Source organism: Symphodus melops (assembly GCF_947650265.1).
Source record: "Symphodus melops genome assembly, chromosome: 4".
Taxonomy (NCBI): Eukaryota; Metazoa; Chordata; class Actinopteri; order Labriformes; family Labridae; genus Symphodus; species Symphodus melops.
In genome coordinates this window covers 15,474,697-15,499,576 of record NC_136694.1, presented here as the reverse complement: position 1 = coordinate 15,499,576, position 24,880 = coordinate 15,474,697, and the positions used below count along the sequence as shown (strand labels likewise).

General features: G+C 38.0%; 1 protein-coding gene across 2 annotated transcripts in view; it reads left to right on the top strand.

Moving 5' to 3' along the window:
* The window catches only part of LOC306822038 (copine-8-like), a 113,376-nt gene that overhangs the window by 1,452 nt on the left and 87,044 nt on the right, over positions 1-24,880 (top strand). For both annotated transcript variants that reach the window (XM_079340753.1, XM_079340752.1), the window contains exons 3-4: positions 22,256-22,296; positions 22,728-22,774. In XM_079340753.1, coding sequence (XP_079196879.1) covers positions 22,256-22,296; positions 22,728-22,774 — 88 coding nt within the window. The remainder of the gene's footprint in view (positions 1-22,255; positions 22,297-22,727; positions 22,775-24,880) is intronic.

Sequence of the window (24,880 nt, the reverse complement as noted above, 5' to 3'; positions counted from 1 at the left end):
GCTTTCACTAAACGAATCTCCCTGTAGTGCACGTTTCATTGAGAATAAACAGTCACTGCTTTCAACGCCTCTGCCTCTCAGACATACTGTCAGTGCTGGCATGCATACACACACGCACATACACACACACCTACACTCACACACACACGCGCGCGCACACACACGCATGCGCACACACGCGCGCGCATCCACACACACGCGCGCGCATCCACACACACACACACACACATCTTTCTTTGATGATGGGTTTTAGGGTTGGTGAGCCATTGGAGCAGACTGAGTTTGAGCTATAACAAGCTGTGTGTGCATTATTGATGCGTTTTCTGACGTTCAGAGGAGAAGCTCGCTGCCACTTCTCCCAGCTCAGAGTAAAAGAAAAAAATAGAACCTGGCAAGAAATGAGTGTGTTTAAATATTCTGAATGAACAACTGTTTGCTTGTTTGTGATGTGTGGAAAACGGTGCGATAGCTGGGGCACCAATTTGGAGGCAAGACAGGAGGAAAAGTGCTGTTCTGGATTTTATGTTTCAGTCTGCAATGAGGGATTGCAATAACATGCCACACTGATGTGCATTAAGGCACCATTAAGGTTAATGAGGAATCCTTTTTTGACACCCCCTGCATTTATGAAATGTTATCTCTGACTAAGTGTGTGTGAGTGTGTGTGCATGTGTGTCTGTCTAAACACTGTGTGAAATACTTTATTAATCCCTGAGGTAAACACTGTCATTTTAGGGACACGGTCTCACACACATTTGGCCCGAATTATACACATGCACAAACAGGACCTGTGGACATGTGGAGAGATATCACAGTCGGGCTGCTACATATACTGCAATGCAGGGAGCCCACCAGAGCAGTTTTTGGGGTCCAGTGCCTTGCTCAAGGGCACCTTGGCAGTGCTCGAGAAGTGCCCTGGCTCCCTCCAGCTACCAGAACAACTTCCATATTTTGGTCCGCACCGGGATTTTAACCGGCGACCCTCCGGTTCCCAACCCAAGTCCCAAAGGATTGAGCTACTGCCGCCTAAAAGAGAGACGAGGAGTTTGAAAAGAGGAAATCTTGATGTTCTGCTCCTGCTCCTCTTGCTTCACTGCACTTTGTGTTGGTGCATGTGAATGTGTGTATGTGTGTGTGCGTGTGCATGTATGCATGTGTTTGAGTGTTTGTGAAAAAGAACAAAACAGCCCGAGAGTTTATCTTGGAGAAGAAACATTTGATTTATGCAAGATTCAAACATTCGATAAAATGTGAGTTTGATGTTATCAGCGTGGAATATGTGATATTTTCAGAACAAGCTGAGTTAGGGTTAGATTACAGAATATCCAGTCACTCCGCAATTAAAATCTAACTAGAATAAATATTTAGTTGTTTTCTGTTTAAGGCAGTCTAAAGCAACAGTATTATCTTCCTATTACACTCAATACTTCAAGCAACTCTTCAAGGCCTCACAAATCCTCTAAATCCTGTGTACAGATGTTGAGTGAGTCAGATTCCTATTGAACAGAAGAACCCCCCCTGGTTGGTGTCTTTTCTTCCTTTGTCATCTTGAACATGCTCTCTCTAAAACCTCCAAACCATGATGATAGCTTTCTGCTCTAGGTTAATACCTCTTATTAAAGGCTTCATCCCTGGCTTTGACAACATTATTATCAGGATGGATGACAAATGAGGAGGGTTGGGTCGTATTGGGATCTGTGAAAAAAGGGGAGAAATTATAGGAATTGGGTTGGAAGGCTAGAATACTGAAAGATTTGATGCAAGCACCAACCTCCAGGGCTGAAAAAAGAAGCAAACTCGGAAGTGACAGAAAATGCAAAACCATTGAATGGCCCCTTGAGGTTGGCCCAGATCCTGATATAGAAATGCTCAATCCACAGGAAAAGTAAACATATTTACTTCCAGTTTCATACAAGACTATTGGTCTTAATAGCAAACTGATCTTTTCATATCAACTCATAAACCTATATAATGGAAATAATTGTTCATAAGCAAATTCTGGCTTATTTTTCAAATCATAATTTAAAAACACATTTCAGTATGCATACAGAGAAAAGTACTTTACGGCCACTGTCTTGACTGGTTTTTCTCAAGCCGCATTACTGTGGATTATGACTGATAGAAGGCAGTTTTTTGTTTTTTTTTAATTTACGTTTTTCAGATGTGAAACTTTTGAAATATGGAGTTCCTCAAGGAAATTGTCTTGTGCCGCTCCTGTACACATTCTTTACGAATGATCTTACCTTAGTAGTAGAAAAAGCAAGTATCTCAATGTATGCTGATGACTCCACCATATATTAGGCAGACGGAAACATTATCATTTGAATAATAATTTAGAGAGTTAAAGTCAGTGGTAAACTGGATCAGAAGTAATAAACTTATTCTAAATGTATCTAAAACAAACACTTTAGTGATCGGTAGCAATTATTCTAAACCGAAGCTTGATCTAAGTATAACTCAGACAATAATTAAAACAAATAGAAGAAAACCAACCTTTGGGGGTTATCATTGACAACAGACTTTCATGGGACAAGCATATACAGACAGTTGTAACTAAATTGGGAAATACTTTGTGATCAAAAGCTGTGCAAAAAACTTGACACAGCAAACAAGTCTTTCAAGCCTTAGTTTTTTCTCACCTGGATCACTTCTCTGTGGTCTGGTCAAGTATTTCAATAAGTAACATAACACAATTGCGAATGAAGCAGTACAAGCACTCTCATGTGGGTTAAGATCAAATTTCAGTAAAATGCATGAATGTCTTTCATTTTAGACAAACTGTATGAGGGCTGAATTTTTATAATACTCCTCTGTATCTATACCCCTAACAAATAATAAGTCACTGTGTTTTGAGCTTTATAGCACTAGTTAGCCATGCTCTATCCTTTCAGATGATTGAAATCCTTGTATCAGTTCATTTATATTTGGTGACTAGTAGCAGGTATCCTGCACTTGCTCCCACAGCTCATTATTTCATTTATCAAACCTTTACTTATTTGTTGACCATTGCACTCAAATCAGGATTAGTGCTGACTTTTCCCTGGAGAGAATACAGGAACAGTAATAACAAGAAGAATGGTTCATTAAAGTTGCTTGGCACAGTATTTCATTCACTCATTTCATTCACTCTGTGAACTGTCTTAGCCTCTTGAGTCTGATCAATAAACAGCTCTAGTCAGCCATCACCACCACAAACAGAATCTCACTCTGTAAGAAACACACAGGTAAAGTAGCTCATACACATCCCTTACCTCCAGCACCAACCTCTTCTGTAAATATGGTCGCTTCTTTTGCAAGAAACCAACCAGGTGCATTGGGGAAAAATGCTAAACTTGAGGCTCCCAAAGGCAGTCGAAAAAAACAATTAGGGATTTCAAGATTGCTACAATTATTATTTTATAGTCTTAGAACTTGTGGTAAGAAGTGGTAACCATGGTATCATTCAAATGGAGATAATCTGCCTTCAAAAGTGGTTGAACGCTAATGTCAACAGTGATGTACTTTTTGCATGATCTTTACCAAAGCGTTTTAGTGTCTGAATCTTAACCATACTTTGTATAGTAAAATGCACTACTGTGATATGTGTGTCACATTTCTCTCTTCATTTATGTTTTGTGTCCAGTGCATTTGTTTCAAGGGAACGCTTAACACAGCAAGTGCTTTTGAAGCCAAAATACAACTTGTAGTTTTTTCTTACTTTCCAGTCTACTCTCCCACATGGCTTGTCAGTAAATAGCCGGTTTCCTGGGGAGAAATGGAGAAACGGTAAAAGGTACAATATAGTTGTAGACAGGGGTTGTAAATCCTCTGGCCTATTCCTGCTCCACTGTGTAACTGTGCAGTCAATTTTAAACATAATAAAGAACATGTTTCATAATTAGAAGAAGTTTCATCTAGTATTGCTCTATAGCCTTATACCAGCCTATCTGGTCAACTGGGACTGTCTGACTATCTGGGATTGAAGAGTGGGTCATTCAAAGGAGGAGCAGCAGCTGCTTACAGTGATAGTGATAATCAATGAGCTAAACTGGAAGCTGTGTTTCTGTGTTCTGAAGCCAGAAAGCCACATAAATAAGCCCTTAAATAGAGACGCATGCATTATCATTAAATTTCAGTTGCAGTGGTCATCACAGCCTTTTCTGGAAAATACATTCACATAGATCTTCAAACAACCCAAAAGGCACTTACAGCACTTACACATCAGCTATTTCTACATTTGTAAATTATGTCTTGCCTCCAGGATGAAAGTATTTCAGCAAACAGAAAATAGAAAGAGTTTCCAACCTGTCTTTTATTTTGCAACTTTAAAAAAACAAACAAAAAAAAACAAAAAACCCCACGGTTATTGAAACTTGAAACACATGAAACAAAAGCCCAGATTTGCACAGCTATACACACATTCTCAGCCTCATAATGTGGCAAACCACTACACAGTGCTTTTGCAAAACCCCAAACACACTTCTCTCCACACACGTCATTCAAAATGAAAGCCTGGGTGTGTTCGTTTCTGAACACAACCACTGAAAAACAACAATCAGCAATCACCTTAAATCAGAATGCACGTGAAGACACCTGTATCAACATCAAGGGAAGTATCAGCCTGACTGGCTAATGCATCCCCTTGTGTTGTTAAAGTAGCTAATTGGATATAAGAATCTAAATATTTAAAAAAACATAAAAAAGGGTAAGAGTTTTATTATCCATTTGGGTTTTGGGTTCCCCTGGAAATCAGCTGCTCTGTGACTTAGATATCATGATGATATTGGAGAGCACACACAGATGAACAGTCCAGATTAATGTGAAAAATTAACAAGGCATACATGTTCATGTACACCAAGTCTCTCGGAAGAGATTTTCCTACATTAAATGGCAACATTAGAACAGAGTGATTAGAGTGTCTGCATGTGTGTGGATGACTGATGGGAAGCAAATAGAGGTCAGAAAGGGAGAGGTGTTATAGCTGACAAGTACAGGGTCAAAGGTCCTATTGACTAACCTCAAAGCACATGGGACTAATTAAACCTTAATGGATTGTCCATTCCTTGATAGTGACACCTATAAATCTAAGATGGAACAAGGTGAAGATTGATGTTGTAGCTACTGAGTTTTACTCTAATTGGTTATTGGTGGTCTTCATATATTATATAATATCAAGACCACCATAATAATATTCCGACTGTATTCCAAATGTAAATTCAAAGTCCCCTAACAGTGAGATTCCTAAGCTTTTTCAGGCGTTGCAGGTTGCCAAGGTTACATTTCTTTTCTTAATGTCTGGATAGTCTGCATTTGTAAACACATTTGTGCTAATAGGAAGCCATTTTTTAACATATGCAATTCCTGCACAGATCTGGGACAGATATAAAAGCGTGTCACATATTGCAGAAAAGCTCCTCGAGTGATGCAACGACACGATTCATCAACACTTGGATTTCTCTTGCTCTTGCACATCACCTCTCTCTAGGTTCCGGTGTGAAAATGTAGCTAAAATCATCAAAGCTTTTTTAACGATAGAAAGATGTGGGATATTAAACACAAGCTCAGGTTTGCAAACAACAGCATTATTTTCTTTCAGATGACCGTCACCACAATCACAAGGATATAAACCTCTCTCTGTGCCCCCCTCTAGCTCTCACACAGTATGCTGCCAGTAAATTTGTAGCACAACAGTATAGGCACTGTTTCATGTCACACAGTATAATTGACTTTAGCTGGAAAGTAAAGTGTAGAGACAAAAAGAGAGAGAGAGATAGAGATAGTGTGGACGTAGAGGAAGTGATAAACAAAGACAGACTGCAATGAGGAATATATGGGTGTGGGCATACTCATTATTGCATTGGAGAACGGGAAGATACATTTTTAAAGAAATGCAAATAAGATGCTGATGTGTTAAGAGAGAAATCAACAGACAGTGATAGGCAAGAATTCAGCTCTAAGCAGGTGATGAAGTTCGACTATCAGCAGCAGCACAGGAGCTGTTTTTCAGTCATTTATGTGATGCAACATTTCCATAAAATGTGAGCAAAAGCAATAAATTAGAAGAAGAAAGAATGATGATGCTTAAAAATAAATCCAAGTGCTGGAGAAAAGGAACTACTTGAATGAAGTGACACTAACAGCTACACAATGGCGCCTGTAAAAAATGAATTTCGAAATCTCAATCATTTAAGAAATAAAATAATAGACTCTTATAAGTTATATAAGTCTTATATAAGCTCAAATGTTATGCATAACATGCATAACCAAAGGAATATAATTAACTTGTAACCCTTGGTTATTTCATGCTATAGAATGCATACAGAACTGTGCTTGTTTATACGCCAACCTTTTCTTTTTTGCCAATGCTAGCCAAATACCTTTTGTTCTTTAAAAATGTCAATTCGTCTTTGTTAGCTACATATTCCCCATGCTTGTCTATGTGCCCACAACTCTCTCATACAGCCTTTTATGAGAGCCTTCAAACTCTCTAAAAGTCACATTATATACAAAGTACATTTTTGTATGTTCTCCAAAAAGGAATATATGCCCCTAGCCTGTCAACAAACCCTCCAATTATGAGACAAGTCTATAGTCTCCTTCTTTTGCCCGCTCCACTTTTCAGAAACTGTGTGCTCAAACAAAATATCAGAAAGGGCTTTAACACCTCCCACAGGTGGGTCACTCCTATCGCTAGGTGTTTAGTTCTGCCCTCTGAGTCCACCACCAACAATTAGGCATTGTACAAGAAAATAATGTGTTGTCTCTGTTAAAGGGAGGGTAAATACATCAGATTATGCTATTTCAGCTGTTTTAAGTTTCGAAAAAGGAGATAAGTGCAAGGGAAAAAAAACAGAAATAGAGAGAACTGGCAGAGAGGCCATTATAAAATGATCAATCAATCAGGTAAGACCAAAGTAAAGAACTGATTTGACATCTGTGGAGAAACATGCAATGTTTAATGAAAGACAAAGATGTTGAAATGTTTGGCTCTACACTTTGTGCAACCATCGGGGACTTCACACTACTGCCTCTACTGGGCCAAAACCTGTACACACGAGACGCACACACGCGCACACACACAGGGGAAATCCTCTGCGTATAAAGGTAATGTGTTTATTTTTAATGTAATTTTAGTCTTCAATTGTGCAATTATTTTTTTTATTCAGGTCATAGGTCTTTTTCCTTCTTCCTTTTCCTTCATACAGTTTTATTCAGCATAAGCTGCAGTGTTATTAATGTAGCGTATCACCACATACCGGGCTTTCTGCTGCACTCTCTCACTCTCTCTCTTTCTGAGTCCTGCAGCCTCATGATAACCATTACACAAAATCTGTTGATAGCAGCTCACAACTTTTTCTCTTCCACCTCTACTGTTTGCAGAAAGTCAGTAGACAGCTGTGTGGTCACTGGTGGGTGTTTTATGCCAGTTTTAAACAGAAATTAAGCACATTTGGGAGACTGAGAGGCAGCACACATTAACAATAAATCTTTGTTGTTATTTGTGCTTACAACAGGTATTTCTGTTTATTTAGAACAGAGAGCAAATTGTGTATTTGTGTGAAGCTGACATATTTGAATTTCTTAACAAGAAGCACTCTTCTCCTAACCTGGCCGCCCCAATCAATGATTTTAGACTCTGTTACTTACTTACAGACACCTTGGATGAGTGCATTGTTGACAGCAGACATCCTTTCTGAGCACCGTTTACTATCTTTCACCTTTAAATGCGGCTTCTTCTCTTTTTAAATGCCTTCTTTTCAGAGTTTGGTGTACACTGATGGATAGAAAGTGACTCATGCTTTCAGTAAATCAATAAAGTGGACTGTGGGCTGCTGAAAAGATTATAAACGTGTTTATGTCAACAGCTTGTGTCCTACTTTAAAGCTATATTTCCCTTACTGCATTGTTTTATATTGATGAAAAAAGAAAATTTAATCACCAATACTTTAACCTTATTTTTTTTAATTCTTCTCTCATTACTATGATACAACAAAGAGGCAGATTGTTATCCTTCACCCAACACCCAATAATCCCCTACAGCCCTGACAGCAGCACTGTTCAGTTGTCAGCATCTTAACACAGGAATGACTATAATCAGTTCTGTCAGCTCTGCAGCTGAGTGTTAACTGTCTTATTCCTGTAGCCGTCAAATCCTTCCCTCCACACACACAAGCTTGCATCTTTCAGCTCTTATACGGCCGAGTGAGAGAATCTCCTGAAAAAGAAAACGAGCCCTAGTAAGGCTGCAATAGACAGCGGCTGAACATAAGTGAAGTTAAGTCCAAAGGAAGAAGGGGAGTGCTCTCTGTGTGTGTTAATGATGGTTCTCTGTCATGCTGGCTTTGGTGGCTGAGAGGCTGAAACATGGCTTTTGATCTGCATTCTCTAGCTGACAGGCTCGCCGACTCACTGAAAAGAGCAGAGGAATCATGGAAAGACAAAGTCAAATTTATCGCTGAAGGGCTGTGAAAATGGAGTGCCACCTGAGCAAAATCTCCTGTTCTTGCTGTTCCAACTATATAAAGAGAACCGTGCATGCTCTCTCATGCTAATAGGAAGCTACAAAATCAAAGTAGAAATGAGTCTGGCTGGAATGACAGGATACAACACAAGATCTTCACCTAGAAGACCAGTGTTCATGCTATGTGTGTGTACATGCAGTCACTGGACTTCATTGAATGGGTATCAACACATGTAACTTGCATTACCCATGGAACATAATGTTTGTAACTTGATTTACTGACCTAAAATAATAATAATTGTGGAAATGTGGAAAAGAAATGTTTCTACAGTGTGCTATTTACCACTTTAACACCTACCCTGCAGCAGTGGTTCCAGTCAATAAAAATACAACTATGTAGATGTCAATCTTTACGCTGATGGTTTGGTTTAAGTTCATAGAGAGAAATGAATTTCAATCTGTTTTAAAATGACAAATGTTCCTAATTACTATTATCCTACTTAGTTAAATTCAGATTCACAGACTACTGTAGTGTAAAGGTCAGAAAACTGTCAGAAAACAGTCAAATTGGTTTGCAAGGTGTTGCTAATGGTAGCAACTCTAGGTTAACAGCAAAATGTCTGTGTTGAATGTTACTATGGGTTGATATGGTCTTTCTCTCCACAGTTTTGGAGTCTATCCACTGTCCTATCTGAATGAAGATATAAAATCCCATAAATTAATCCTTTAAAAAATCCCATTCTTATAAATCCATTCTGCTGTAAAGCACTTTGAATTGCATTAGATTTGTATGAAAGGGGTTGTAAAATAAAACCTAATTGATTTGATTTGGGCCAAAGGTTTTTGTTTCTTGTATGAGTCTGTAGTTCACTTTTTATCACATGCTAATAATTGGCCTTGGACACAAGTAAAGCTCATTGTCATGTTAAGGCTACAAATAAGAAGAAACATTCTTTGAAATCTTGTCCTCACTCTGAGGATAAATAAGAGAATCCACAGAGCGAAAACAGAGAATCCCCTTCCACAATATTTCATTGACTTAAACAAACTCTTTTCTTCTGTGTCCCAAATACTTTCAAGGAGAAACATGTTTATTTATAAAGTATACTTAAACAACAAGGCAATTCAATGTGCTTCACATGACATCAAAGCTTGAGAGGAAAGAAAATGTAAATCCAAAATGTAAAAATCACTAAAACAAACAATTCACAATCACAGAGTGAATACTCTATTCAGTATTGGAGGCTGATACCAGATTCAACTTAGTGTTACTATCAATATACCAGTATAGGTATGGGCAGAGCTGGGCACGAGTCCGTTGATTATTGGCTTTTCAATGTATTTTCTGTACTGTTCAGAGCAGTGAATGCAAGTACATTAATTCTCCAAATTGCAAATTGGTTTGCTCCCTGTGCAGCAATGACTCACTGAAAGGACTTTGAACATGTGAGATATTTGTGAAATTGCATTTCTAAACCACCTACCTTAATCAATTCACTTTTCATTTTTCAGCTGCGAAATGTAATTTTAGTTTCTAAAGTCAACTCAAAGACTTACCTGTCAAATATTTTGTTTGTTCTCAGAAAATGTTACTCTAACATGCAATGCTCTTAACCTCTGTGGATTATAACCTTCTGATAAACAAGACAGGTGAACGAAGAGTCATTTAGCAGCATGACTTGCACCCATTGTGCAGCAATTGAAGCATCTGTCCTCGGCATATGTGATGGAGTAATGGGAGCTTAATAGCTCTCAGTCGGTGCTATTTAGGAAAATGAGTCACAGCTGTGGACAGCTAACATCACCTGGTTATTAGAAAGATGAGCCCTTTTCATCCTCACTGGGACCCCGTCCACAGCAAGAGATGTACCCTCATCAAATTCAAGGATCTAATTTGTTTTAAATGACATGACAGGGATTGCCAGCAACACAGGTGCTGGGATACTCCTGATTGAGCTTGCTGGATACAAACAATTCTGCAAATTTCATTGCAAATGTGGCACTTTCTTAGGAATCTTAAGCTTACCAGTAATTGCACCATGCTTATTCAAACACATTTTTCCTGACATGGTGTTGCTAATTTGAGTCTGTGGGGCCTAAAATTAGAATCTGCTTCCGCTAATGAGCCCAGCTTGCTGCAGGTATATGGCCTCGGGTTTGGAGCCAGCAAGATTTCTCCCTGTTGGCATCTGATGAAGCTCGTGTGCAGAAACAATGTACTACACCACCATTTTCGAAATGTGTCCAATTCAATCGTGAGATGTTTATGTTAAAGGGGTTTTTAGTGTAAGGCATCAAGCATTATTTTGAAACTGAAAATGTATACATTTATTGGAGTTGTGTCAATCTACACAGTATGATACTTCCCCCAAAAAGTCATGTCATTGGTTCAGCAAATTTGATATGACAACTAATTTAGAAAAATTCCTGATGTGTTGTACCTGTGGTTCCTTAAAAGTTCCCAGAAAACATCAGATTCAATTTACACATTTTTAGAAACATGAGACTGAAATGAATTAAAATGTCCTGATGTCATCATTGGCTACAACGGCTGTTTTGTCAGGATAGTCAGCAACTTGTTTAAGTGATAAGTAGACAAGCAGACGAGAGAATTCTGACTTTCTGTGTACAGGAAGGATTGATTTTGGGATGATGGTCCTGTGTTGTGTAGCAAAGCCGGAGTGGTGTGAAAATTGTGTGGGTGAGTTAACTGGATTTGATTATAGAGCTTCCAACCCCACAGGGAAAACAGGCTTGTTTTTGTACGTGCGTGTGTTTATGTGTGTGGCAGTGCATAACTTGTTGTCTTTGCTGTATTCATAATCATGTGATTGCATTTGTGATGGTTAAGGACAGTTATTGCTAAGGATTTTGATTTTTAAAAAATGACTGTAACTAAAGCTGTAAATACATTTCTGTGTTGGCTTTCAAAACAACGGAGTCCTCTGAACAAGGTATTACTCCTGCTGCAACTTTAAAATCCTGGTATTATTGGCCAAAAGCCTTTAAATTTGCTTTTATTTCCACAGTTGCAAGTCTTCATAAACAGTAAGCATAAGCAGTAACCCCTCCATTTTTGAGGGTATATCTGGGGGTGTTTGGCTGTGGGAGCAGTGTGACTGAAGGGTTGGCAATGTTGATCTGTTGAAATGTTATTTCCCCAGTTTGGTCAAGTTAATACTGAGTCGTTGGTCAACAAGACATTTAAGATATGCAGAGGAGGAATAATACTGATTTTGATGACCAACTATAATGACATAAGACTTTTTCTTAAAACATTTGTTTAACAAGTATTTTGTAATTAGGAAGGCCCTAATCTTTTTTTGATGAATATCAGAATCTTGGTGTGGATAATTTCACAAGCATTTAGCCAACAGCACTGCAGAATAAAAACACAGTGTCCCAAAACTTTTAGTCAGCAAGTACAGTATCTCATTGACTTAATGAGCCTGTCTGGGGGGTAGGTAAAGAAAGCATGGGAATATTTTACCATTGGGGCTTTTAACCAGAGTTAATTTTTTCCAGTTTGAACTTACAAGTTTGCATTGACACATCATTTTAATTTAGCAATGATCTTTTGTGTAAACCTTAACAAAAAGTGTTAAGGTTGTAAATTTGACAATGAGGTCTGGTCTCTACAGTGTCCTATTTCACTGACACCACCACTATTGGCACTGACCTACTTTAAAGCACTTTCAAAGCTTAAACTCTTTGGACATTTTTTTTTCATTACAGACTCACAATTATTTCCATTTTACCTTCATCTAAAGTTTCTGGCTGTGCTCGCTAAGGCAAGCTGCTGGAAGTTTTTCAATAGCAAGTATTTGAATCGGTGCATACATTGATGTATAATACTTTTTACTGTATCTTAAATGATAAAATCCTGTAGCTCACACAAATTCAGATAATGCAGACTATAAATGATCAAAGCACAACAGTTTTTCAGGGTTTAGGGCATACAGTATGTTTCAGTTTTTAATAGTGTTCATTTTCTGACCTATGATGACTTGGATGATGGCAAAACTTATGCTTTTGGGAATTTTTGTCATGATCCTGCAGCTTCCCTGCCAAGCTGCGAGCTCTCTGTCTCTGCCTGGCAGGCTGAGCAGGGAACTCCCAGAGGAAGTCCTGGCCTGAATAATTCAGTAGCTGGTGGGAAAAAAAGATCCTGCCTGGTTATGCCATCGATCCGACACTAAATCTATGCCAGCACTACAGTGAAGATGTATGGAGATGATGAAAGATACATCCCTGAAACGATGCTGCTCACCACAGTAAAATGGATTACATAGCATCATTTGCAGTAATATTTGGATGTTTAGTGATGCATTCATTATAATGTTATTAGCACAAAAGTAAGGCAGGGAAATAATAAGAAAATACAAATGATAAGACAATGATAAACTGGAGGGGTTTTCTTCCAGCTTTAATAACACTGCTGCATAATGCTTTACCCAACGCTCCTCTGCCGCTCCTATAAACAGATTATCCTCATTCTTCCACCTCCACATTTTTTCTGTTACTTCTTCTGTGTTACCTCTTTTCTTCCTCCCCCATATGCTTGTTTCATCTTCCCTCTCTTAGCTCTTCCGTCTTTTTACCTTGCTTCTCCAGCCTCCCTACTCATTAACCTCTCCATGCATCTGTCATCAAATGCTACCAAACATCTATTTAATTTGGTCTCACAGGAAACACTTTGTCACTAAAGAGTAAGGATAACCTTCATATTACAATAAATCCCAGCTCCAGTGGCCTTGAAAAAAACAGCCTGTTTTTTGCTTTTCTTGGGTGACAAATTGTCACTGCAGGATGAAAGTCTCAAATGTATCAGGCTTTCAGAATATAACTTAAGTAGTTTCTCAGTTTTTTTTCCTTCCCCAAAATTCCTACAAAATAAAATCAGTTCCTTTTTAGCACAACCTTATACAGGTTTGTATTCTAACAGGAAGCAAAGTACCCTTAGCTTCAGAAAGTACAAACATTCAAAATAAAAGTCTATTAACAGCTTTTAAAATGCTAAATATTAGGAGTGATACAAGTGATTCAAATTGCGATTAACAACAACTGATGATTGAATTTCAGCTTTTTATCGTGATTAATAAATTCAATCATTTAATTAATTCATGATGAAGTCCTGAGTTTCATGTGTCTTCTTCTCCTTATATCAGTTTTTGACACATACCATTAATATATGCTAAAGTGATTATATACATTACCCAACAATTATGATGCCTTTGTTACTATAAAAATGCAACACATGCATGGCACTTCCTGTGACTGCTTCACAATAAGAGTTACACATCCCTTGTTTCTCTACTTATTTTGAAATAAATACAATTGGATATGTTGGCTTTGCATCAGAAACAGCTATAACTGTTCGGCTAAGGTAGAGAGAAATTAACACGAGGCAGATATGAGATATAACGTCAAACAGTAATAATGTTTAACATGTTTGCATGGTTTTCTGTGAATCTGAATGATGTAGGTCAGCAAATTGATTCTTTGGGAATTATGGACTCAGCCACCAAGACTGGGTAAAAAGCAGTTTCCAAGAAATGCTGGTCACTTAAGCTGATAAATGCTTCACTGTGTTAAACTACTTTGTCTGTTTCATGTAGGAACATGTCAAGGTTTTAGTTCCAAAGGAACAAGATTGCAGTATATAATGCAAGATCTGATTAGATCCATCACATCCATTCCATTCCGTCATACTGCAGGCAATACATATCCAGACAACCGCACACACACAAATATGCACACACATACAAACACACCTACACACACACACACACACACACACACACACACACACACACACACACACACACACACACACACACACACACACACACACACACACACACACACACACACACACACACACACACACACACACACAGCTTCCCCTAGCCTTAGTTGTTCTTTGCTGTGAGCAAGCAAGAGGTCAATCACAGTGCCTGTGCTGTATGAATACACTATAGAATCATTCTACACCCACAAACTGGCCTCCTTCAACAGAAAATAAACCCCCGATGGAAACCTTTCATCCTCAAAACAAACATAGTATACAGTTCACTTGTTTTTCTTGGATTTTGATTTCCATGGAATAATGTGTTAGAATCATTGATTTTGTATATGATGCAGGATGTCGGCTATAGGCACAGTGGTTTCCATGAAACTTAAGTACAGACTTTAAACCAGTCCTCACAGTGTGATAAATATTTATTCAATGTGTACAAAATACCAAACGTGCATCTTGTAAATAAATGAATGCCTCTAGAATCCCTGCAAGAGTAAGCAGTCTTCTTTTAAGTGAACTCTTTGAGCAACCAACATTTTATCATTAGCCTGTAGCAGCCAACTTATGCTGACATGTGCTCTTTTCCAAGCGCAATATCTAATCATCTCAAATTTCTTGAAACATGTCTTAAAAAGAAGAGATATAATACGAGCATGTGTGGACATCCTGCAGGTTTAAAGGCAGGGAGTCGTCTAATTGCTACAGCTTGGGTCAGATCTCTGTAAATAAAGGCTGTCTAACAGGGGCTTCTTGTTTCCCTCTCCCCCTGCAGAACAAACTCTGTTACAGTGTCTGCTTATTTCTGATCTGATCTCTGAGGACTGAATTTCTCTCTCCCTCACTCCTCCTCTTCTCTTTTTCAACCTCTCTCTCTCCCCCATTCTCTGATGCACATTTCCTTCCCACCTTTTTTTGTTCCTACATTTGATTTTTACCCCCCTCACACTCCTTCTCTCTTGATTTCACCAATTCCCTTGCGCACAGAGACACACATACTAAAAAGCCCTGCCTCCGTTGCTTCTGCGCATCTCAGATCTTTTCATAACCTCATTTACATACACATGCAGTTATGTTTCAGCAAGTTAGTTTGAAATCCCGGTAGTATTGCTGATCCCTTTGAAATGGATTATGCAACACCTAATGCAAATATAGTGACATATTTTAAATATTTCATGCTATGTGGTGTTTGTTGTGATGCCCTGGTGAAAAGTGTATTTTTGTTTTAAGAGACACATTTAAAGCTGCTTTCGAAAAGGCAAAAAGACCCCCACCCCTTTATTTATTAGATAGGACAGCTGAAGTGAGACAGTAAACGTTGGAAGTAGAATGTGCAGAAGTGCCAACGCCAGATTTGATCCCATGGCCGCTGCGATAAGGAATAAAAGCTGTCTCTAATAAAAGTCTGTTTTTTTCTGCCACTGAGGTTAACCATTTGAGAATTTACATTTTTATTAACCTCAATTAAAACAATGGCAACACAATGGTTGGAGTCTTGTTGCAGGGCTTTGGAACTATATATTGCAAAAAGCATTCTTGTTCACACATATTAACAACCTCATGATCCTGTCCTTCTCCCAACACCAAGGCTCTCTCTAAGATACTATCTTCATTAGAAACAGGTTTTTCTTTTCAATGCTTGTTTCTAACAAATGCAGTTTGGGTAGCACATGAGGACTAATGGTGCCTAACAAATGGTTACTCGTCCATTGTTATTAGGATATCACATCTTATGGGGTTATACAGTAGAGGTCATATAGCAGATGGGCTTTTTTAGAAACGAGATGTCAATCAACTCATACTGATTCATGCTTTCTAATACATTTTAAAGAAAGGGGAAACTGAGATAATTTAGCCCTCTAATTAAGTGAGCTGTGGATAATACGTTTTGTCTGTGATGTAGAGCACTAGCTTTACAAAGAACTCACCAGAAAATGGAAACTTTAAATTATTTAATGGCAACAATTATTCTTCATTCTTTAAAGGCAGCAGAAAATGATGCCTGCGTAGTAAGTGCAAATAAGTTGTTTAGAATTTCCCCATGTTGCAGTGTTTTTGTAGTTAAAATAATGTTTAATTAAGCTGTCAATATGTATAATTTGTTTTGTTTCCATGGCATTGTTTTGTAATGAAATTAAACTGAGTGCCATATGTGTGTTTTCTTAGTTTTTATGAATATATTAAAGCTGTCAAACAATCAGCTGCATGAAAACTAAAAAGCTTATCGCTCACTCTGTGGACTGGGAATAACATGGATACAATTCTTCATGAAAAACATTGCTATAGTAACAGAATGCTCACTATCATGCTCTACAGAAAATATTGTAAAGATTATTTGATAGAAAGTATAAACAGCCTATTTTACTACCATTCATGGACAGGTAGAAACACAACTCTTAAAGCTCTCCCAGAGGACTGAGTGGACCAAATCACAGTTGTTCTACTATAACTCAGCTAAAAAGTGGAGAGGATGTACTCCCCATGGTGAAGATGTGAGGTTATTCACTCAATCCAACACAAACATACCAAATATATTTACTGGGTGATGGACCCAGTTCATATTTCCTTGAATTCAAACTTAAGGCATTTTCAATTTGTGATTTGAAAAACATAAATTCCCAATCAACGATAGAAGTTGAAGTAGAAATGGAGACAGGAATGAGACAGATACAGAGAGATTGATACATTAATGACATTACTTCATGCACCCCTCCCCACACAAGTCAGAGCCCCAGACTGGCAACTCCAGTCACACAGATATATAACACTGACTGCCTGAAGCTACAGCCAGGATAACTGTTTTGTTTTGCCAGAAAAACTTTTATCACATCAGTGTAGTGCTGTTTTAATCAAAATTAGTATTTTCTATAATAATTCATGAGGGTGCTGACATAAAATTGTTTTTCTCAAACATTCACGCCATCTCCAACTTCCATTGAGATTTGATCCTGTGATCTCTGGCATGTAGATGTCAACTCGGATTGAGTAATTAAACACTGGATGCTGCTCACGTCTAAAAAAATAAGAATATGAAAGTGTTGGCAGAGTGATTTGTTTGGAAGAGAAGAGCAGAGGTTCAGGGATGAAAGCAATATGAGGCTATGTTTAACCCAACAGATAATGGAGAGACCATTAGAGGGATAAAGCACAGGCGATAGATAAACAAGGGGTGAAATGACAAAGATAGAGAGGAGGCAGGGGTGGATAACATATGGGCTGATTCATTTTAGACCAGCGTGCAAGAAAAACATCGCCTAAATTAGGAAGGAAAGGAAGAGAATACTAAGATAATTGGTGGGATGCTTGAACGCTTGGGAGATAATATTTGCAAAGCATACATACAAAACAAACACAAAAACAAATCGTCCAAACACACCAGAAACATTTAAATGTTATTGCTTCTGTTCTACAAAGCAACATCAACAAGCAAACGTTTTCCACCCAAAGAACAGAAGAACATTTAAACAACAATGCTTCTCCTTTAATATGATGGGGGGAATTTACCAAAATATCCTGCATCAAGGTATTTAAAATAAAATGAGTAACCCCTTTACAGTTACTTTGACTATATTTTGGTTGTGCTTGCAGTTGAGTATCTATAGGATGAGGAATCATCATTAGTGTATAGGGTTTTCCAGTTTTTATGACACATTGAACGAGAAAACTGCCAAATTAAAGATAAATATAGCACACGTTGAATCTTTGGATGCCCAAACATTTCTGATTTTTTTGTTGCACTACAATATGTCATATCATAAGACACCACACATACTGTATCTCTAATTGGCTCCTGCGACACAGGCAGGGTTTCCATTCGGCATTACAGTAAGGATCACTCTGACATTTACTTAATGGCTCCTCTCTGATTTCTATACATAGAATATTGTCAGCACTGGTGTCAACATTATACACCCTGGCTTTAGTTTTCTTCTAACTTGTGGTTATAAAGGCATGATGGACTTAAACTTGATCCGATGCACTACAGTCAGAATAAATTGAAAGTCAGGTGAGTTCCCACACCAACTGTATGAATTCATAATTTTCAGAAGGGGAGAGAAAATCCTTCTCCTCCTGTCTCCAGAGCTCTCTCTTTTCTCCTTTAACTTAAAAAACAGGACACTTCTTAATTATCAAGAGTTTGCACTCTCTACTATTTTTCAGTTATCAGAGTTTCAGTATTGCAATGTTAACACACGCTTGCAATCACTTCTCATCATGTAGTATGAGTATTTTGTTTGCAAAAACCAACACTTCCAGTGATGTCAAGGCCACCTTTAGATGATGATGAAACAACTTTGCTTAATGATGTTCAGTGCCATTGTGAGTTTCAACACTTAAAGTTGTTGTGTTGTTTACTGTGTAGACCGAGTTAGTGAACCTTTCCTATTTCATTAAAGGGACCAAATGTAAAATATTTACTGAATTAAATCATACCGCCTAACCAAAATTACCTTTACTACACCTTAAAACGTTAAGGAAACGTGCTATGTTGAAGTGCTGGTTTCTCTGACAGGAGTGCAGTAGCTGGTATGTCCTCTTTTTGAGTTTTGATTCCGGTCTTGAACAAATTATTTCTGTTTTGACCAGAGAAGGTAGGCGATTTTAAGGCACCTCCACATGGTCCATTTTGGACGCCCCTCTGTTTGCGAGGCAAACAGAAAACTAACAGCTGTTGCAGTGATGGAAGTATGAAAGCAAACTGATTCAGATAAAAAGAACTGATTCTACCTTACCAGAACAAAGTAAAATTAATGGTGATGCCTACGAAAAATGGAGAGAGGCTAGAATGCAGAAAGGTTTCAAGACCAATGCAGAGCTGGTTACAAACACGGGAGCTTCAGCGTCCGGATCATTGCATCCCACGTGTGCATCAACTACAGTATGGGGAGGTGGGGGCAGACAGACAGCTCTCTTCAATGTTGGGAGTTTGGACCACAGTACCAATTTTAAATGCTGCATGTCAGAGTTACATATAGCTTCTTTGGGAGGGAATGGTTCACCATTATGTGGCCGACAAATAATTTCAGTTTATACAATCAGAGATAGCTGGGCCTCTTTGGCTTGATAACTGTCTGCTGTGTAATGAGAAATGCAGGGCATTATGGCTTTTGGTTATTTTAGCTAAAGCTAGTTATAGCGCTTGGCTTTTACTACAAAATGGCACAATCTTTTGTCTTTTTTATTTGAGCACATATATTCAAAGGAAACATGACATTTTAGATAGTGTACTGTATGCTGTTGACTGATTCTTACTGAGTATCCACTTATTCTGTGACTGTTATAACAATTTTTTTCATTCTTTTACAACATTTATGATGGGAAATGCTTAACCTTTATAAGCTGAAATAACCCAACTCTCAAGAAGTGCTGTATTGAATAAAAGCAAAGGAAACATCCTCAGACTTTGATTGATATTGAGCATATGGCTGTAATTAACTAAAGACTGAAAACAGCAATTTTTCTTCGACTTAATTTTAGCACTTGATTAGGTCTGACAAGGAAGAAATAACTTTTAAGGTCAGTGCTTTCATTCACTTTTTGAATTTGCTTGCCTTAGTCATTCCAAATGTAATTATATTTTCAGTTTCACATTTGTATAAAAACACTTCTGCCTGGAACCTCTAACTCACCAGCCTAAATTTGACAGATAGACACTTTGACAGTCACACAACTTCAATAAATTACTGCCTTTGCAATCTTGAACTAGATTTCAAGATTTCTTGTTTCTCTTTTAATCAGTAATTGTCTTCTCGAACGGCTCTCAAAAGGTATAAAGGGAGGGTTGGAGAAAAAGAGAAGCGGAGAAAAGATCAAAAGAGACCAAGGCTGACGAAAGAACACAACTGAAGATTAATGACAACAGAAACCTGACAGGAAATGAAAAAAGAAAAGAAACAAGCATCATGAGAAACCAGCAGGCACTTGCACCTTGAGTGAGAGCTCTCATGTCACTGCAGAGTGAGAGTGAGCGAGTCAAAGAAAACATGAGGGGTAAGAGTGTAAGGTACACAGTAGCCTCTGGCAGACATTATGAAAAGGTCAAGCAAGCACGATGGAGAGGCCACATGGATTCTTGAGGTGGAGAGATGAGGATAGACTTATAGTAAATGCATACAAATATGGCTCAGAAATACAGAGTAGGGGAGTATATTTGAGTGTGCATGAAAAAAGGATTGAAACCTCTCAGGTGGTTTGGAGTTTACACTAAATTTATTCAGAGCTGTTTCGAATTACTGTAAACACTTCCTATATAATTTTGGTTGGTCATGTTAATTGCTAAACTATTGATGAATGTAATTACATTACAATTGTACACGTTTAATTATTTGTTTTTATTATTCAGGTAATCCAGCTCACTTTATTCTTGGCTCAACCTTGTTCAAGTACAGATTTATGACCAAATCTGGATAACCAGTTGTCTTTTTATGATCGGCAGAGTCATTGGGAAAAATTTCAATGTGTATCAATGGACCTAAAATGCACATATAACAAGCAAAATATAATGAGAAATATGATCTATGTTTAAAATCGGCTATAAATCAAAGATCAAAAAGTGGAAACTAAAATGAAAAATTCCGAAATGGAAGGTTTTCAAACAACACATTCTGATCAGTAAGTGTTAAGAAGAGCATGAAATGTCTCCTAAAAGGGAAATCTTACAAAAAGTGTTCTACAGCATAACTTTTTTTTTCTAACATTCATGCAAAAGTGTGACTGAACTTATAGATTACCACTATAGGAGGGGAGTGAGTGGTTGGAATGTGGAGAGATTTATGAGCTGCCAGAAAACGCAAAACATGCTGCTAATCAGCAATTGTTCAAGATGCGACAAACACCATGATTTTCTGTGCTGATTAACCTGCTACTCAGCAAAGTTGGCAGTATGAGAACGTGTTAATCAGCATGAGCTTGTGCACATCAAGTGGCTCAGATTTGTACATGCAGGATTGTGAATGCAGCCCCAAACTTTATGGTTGTGGTTTCATGTTTAAGGGGCTTTCTCATCATTTAGATTTATAGACAGAACCTGGGCTTTGCTAATATCTTCGGACATGTTCTTGTACCTTTTGGACTAAATAGGCTACCTGAATGAAGAAATTACAGTCATTGATTAGAAAAGGATCTGAATGTGTGTATTGAATTTAATAAGCTGTGAAAGTGCAATTACAGTGTAGTTATCATAGCACTCTATTTAAGCTTGCCTGTTTCCCTTCCTGGACAATGACAAAGTATGCTCTTTTACAGCCATGTTACACCTGCAGGTGTACACTTCTAGAAAGCTAGTTGATTTCTTTTAAAGACCCCATGTACAGCCATGTACAGTATAGGGGTATAAAGTCAGGCTTCCTCTGTTGTCATGGCAACTTATCCACTCAAACCTTTTATCATTAGATAACTTTACAATGTTTGAAATTAAGAATTATTCTTCTATTGTAAAGTTATACAGACAGAACCTAAAAGACACTTTTAGCGTAATCTTATGTTACATTGCCACCCACTGCTTTGTTTCTTTCTACATCTCAGAGCTATTTTCATTTCTTATGGGTTACATTTGATGCCAAGTGTGGGGGTGAACATCTCAGCTTAGCAGAGGGTGCAGGGCTTAATACAATTCTGAGATTTTGAAGTGCTGCATGTTTCATGTGACTCTATGGTCAGAGAGGGAATGGTGATGATGGAGAGAGAGAGAGAGAGAGAGAGAGAGAGAGAGAGGGAGAGAGAGAGAGAGAGAGAGAGAGAGGGAGAGAGAGAGAGAGAGAGAGAGAGAGAGAGAGAGAGAGAGAGAGAGAGAGAGAGAGAGAGTTCTCCTTAGATAACTAGAAAATACTCAGTTAGCAGTGGCCTGTTTTTAGTGTAACTCTAAAATTATTGTGTGTATGAGAGTCTTCACATAAAATCCAAAAATCAGAACAGATAACCGAACCGCTTCAGACCTTGATAAGAGCCACAGTTCAGCATAAACATGGGTCTTTGCCATTGACCAACAATAGTGACGATTTCCTTTTTTCTTTTTCCAGAAATCTCCTGGATAAAGACACATTCTCCAAATCAGACCCATGTAAGTATGTCGCAGAGACTCAGTGTTTGTCCTCATACTGGCTTCCTTTTGAATGAGCATGAGTGTGTATCTCGGCCTATGTGTGTGTTCATGTTCATTAGACAGAGTCTAAACTGAATTTCCCCTCGTGGGATTAATAAAGGATAAATTATTATAATGCATATAAAGTACCTTAACCAAATTAAGATTTTTGTCCTGTTTATCTTTATTGTGGTCAATGTGGTTTTGTTGCCTTGTTTATTGGGAAAACTGTCCTTCTTTTCACAGTGCCAGGGCTGTTTGTTCACTGTACTGGAGCGAAAACCCTCCACATTGATTTCCCATTTGCCTGCCTGCCTTTCTCTGACTGTCTCTCTCTCTGTTTTGCCTCTCAATTTCTCTACCTTTCAAAACATTATATCTTCCTGTCCCTATCTTCTACTTTTTCACAGTGTGTGTGCTCTATACGCAAGGTGTTGAAACCAAACAGTGGCGGGAGGTGAGTATACGCACATGCACACAAACACTAACAATAACACCAATAAGAAGAAAGGGAGTATGTCCAATTAAGTTTCTACAGGACTCGCTGCATGCCTGTGATGAGTATGTGTATGTTTGTGTGGGTGTGTGAGGTTTTAGTGAAGACATTTCCGTTCTTCCTTTGTGTGGGCATGCAGCAGTTGGCTTCAACACTTCATTAAAGCTGTTCAGCCATCAGTTGTCTAAAAATGCCACAGAAAAATTCACTAATTGGACACTTCAGCCAACAAAGAAAAGTCCTAACAATATAATGATCAATATGTTGACACCTTGGTGCCTACACAGCACATCAGGGAGACACTGAGACAGCTCACACTGTGCGGTCTTTGGTTAATGCAGACATTCAAACACTCTCTTTACTTATCATTCAACTGTTTGCCCTTTTTTTCTTTAGTTTAAATCATTGCTTATCCATTACAGTAATCATTCAAAAATAGCTTTTGATTAAGTCAGTACAATATTACTTTAAGCAACAGAAAACTAGGGTAACACTGAACTTTATAATAAAGCTTTCAGTCATATATTTTCTTTACATTACCGCTCTCTCAAATAATGTCTATATTAAAACTAACAAGTTATTGTAAAAGTTACTAAACGAGGCAGCTAATTAAAATACTCTCTATTTTTATGCCCCCAATGAAAAGTAAAACAATATTTCCTGTTGTACTAATTAGTTACCAAACATGATATCAGACGCAGAGGAAAGTTAAAGACAAAAACTTGTAGGGAAGAAAAGTTATTTACCTGAATGAAGAAGGTCATTGAAAATAAGCCAGTCATGGAGGGCAGGAAAATCCAGTGAAAGGGTCATTATCATATCACTCTATTTAGCTTTTTTTTTTTATGGGAACCTTTTTTGTATGTCTGCAAACTTGTGTGTGTGTGTGTCCGCATCTGCATGTGTGGTGTAAAACAGTATAAATGTATTTCCAACATCCACACATTCCCATGACACTTCTGTAGTTGTATTTGAGCTCAACCCCCTCATGTGACATCATCATTCATCCTACATTACCGATTTCTCCAAGTGGCCTCAGATATAACACTGGTCCTCTCTGGCTGTATAATGCAACAGATTTGAATGTAATCCATATGTATTGATACATATGCAGTCAGATGACCCTCGCGTATTGCTTGTGTATTTACCCGTCTAAAGCAGATGGCTGTGTAAGCTCTCGACTGTGTGGCGGAGGGACTGCGGGGGAATTATGTGATTTGTTTGTGTGAAAATATGTATGCTAACTTAAAGCTTAGGCACATACATATGCAGAGGTCTCCCTACAAAAAGTCTTTCACGCTTGTTCTAGTTTCACAACCACTCTGTGTAAGACAAACTGTGATTCCTATCAGTGCACCAAACATAATTTGTATAATTGGGGTTTCGCTTGGCTTCATTTTCAAGTCAAACTTCATTATGTCATTATCACTTGCTTTTGTTCTATAAATAGGGACATTTAAAAACTAAACTGCTGGGGGAGATAAAACCATCACATCCATCATCATATTGTTAAGAGAAGGTGGGTGTTGGTGAGGCTCCAGAAAACACTGTGTAAAACCTATTGCCTTCAAACCTCAGCCAAACAGGTGACTCACCAGGGATGCTAAAATAACATCTTCTGACAGGACCCTGTGACACACCACCATAATGTCTGTCATGCTTATGCAGCTTTGGCTTTATAAAGAGGTCTCCTGTAGATGAAGAACATCCCCATCATTTCCGTACCATGAATGTGCTGTTTGACTGCACATGTTCATACTTCTGCACATGTTCTTTGCTCTATTTAGTGGGAACACACTTTTAAGGCAATTTAACAATAGGGCTGATTCTAGCAGGCATTCTCTGAGAATGTAAAAAAAGCATAGAAAACATTGGAACATCATGATTGTTGTAAATAAGACATCTTTTTTAATTAAAGCTGAATATATTCTTCTTGAAAATAATAGAGAAACATCTGGGTAAGGAATAAGGCATCGAGAATCATCATAATTTCAAGTCAGAGATGTTCAACACGCATAATGGATATCATAAGCTTGTGCAGTTTAAACATACTTTAGATAGTTTCAA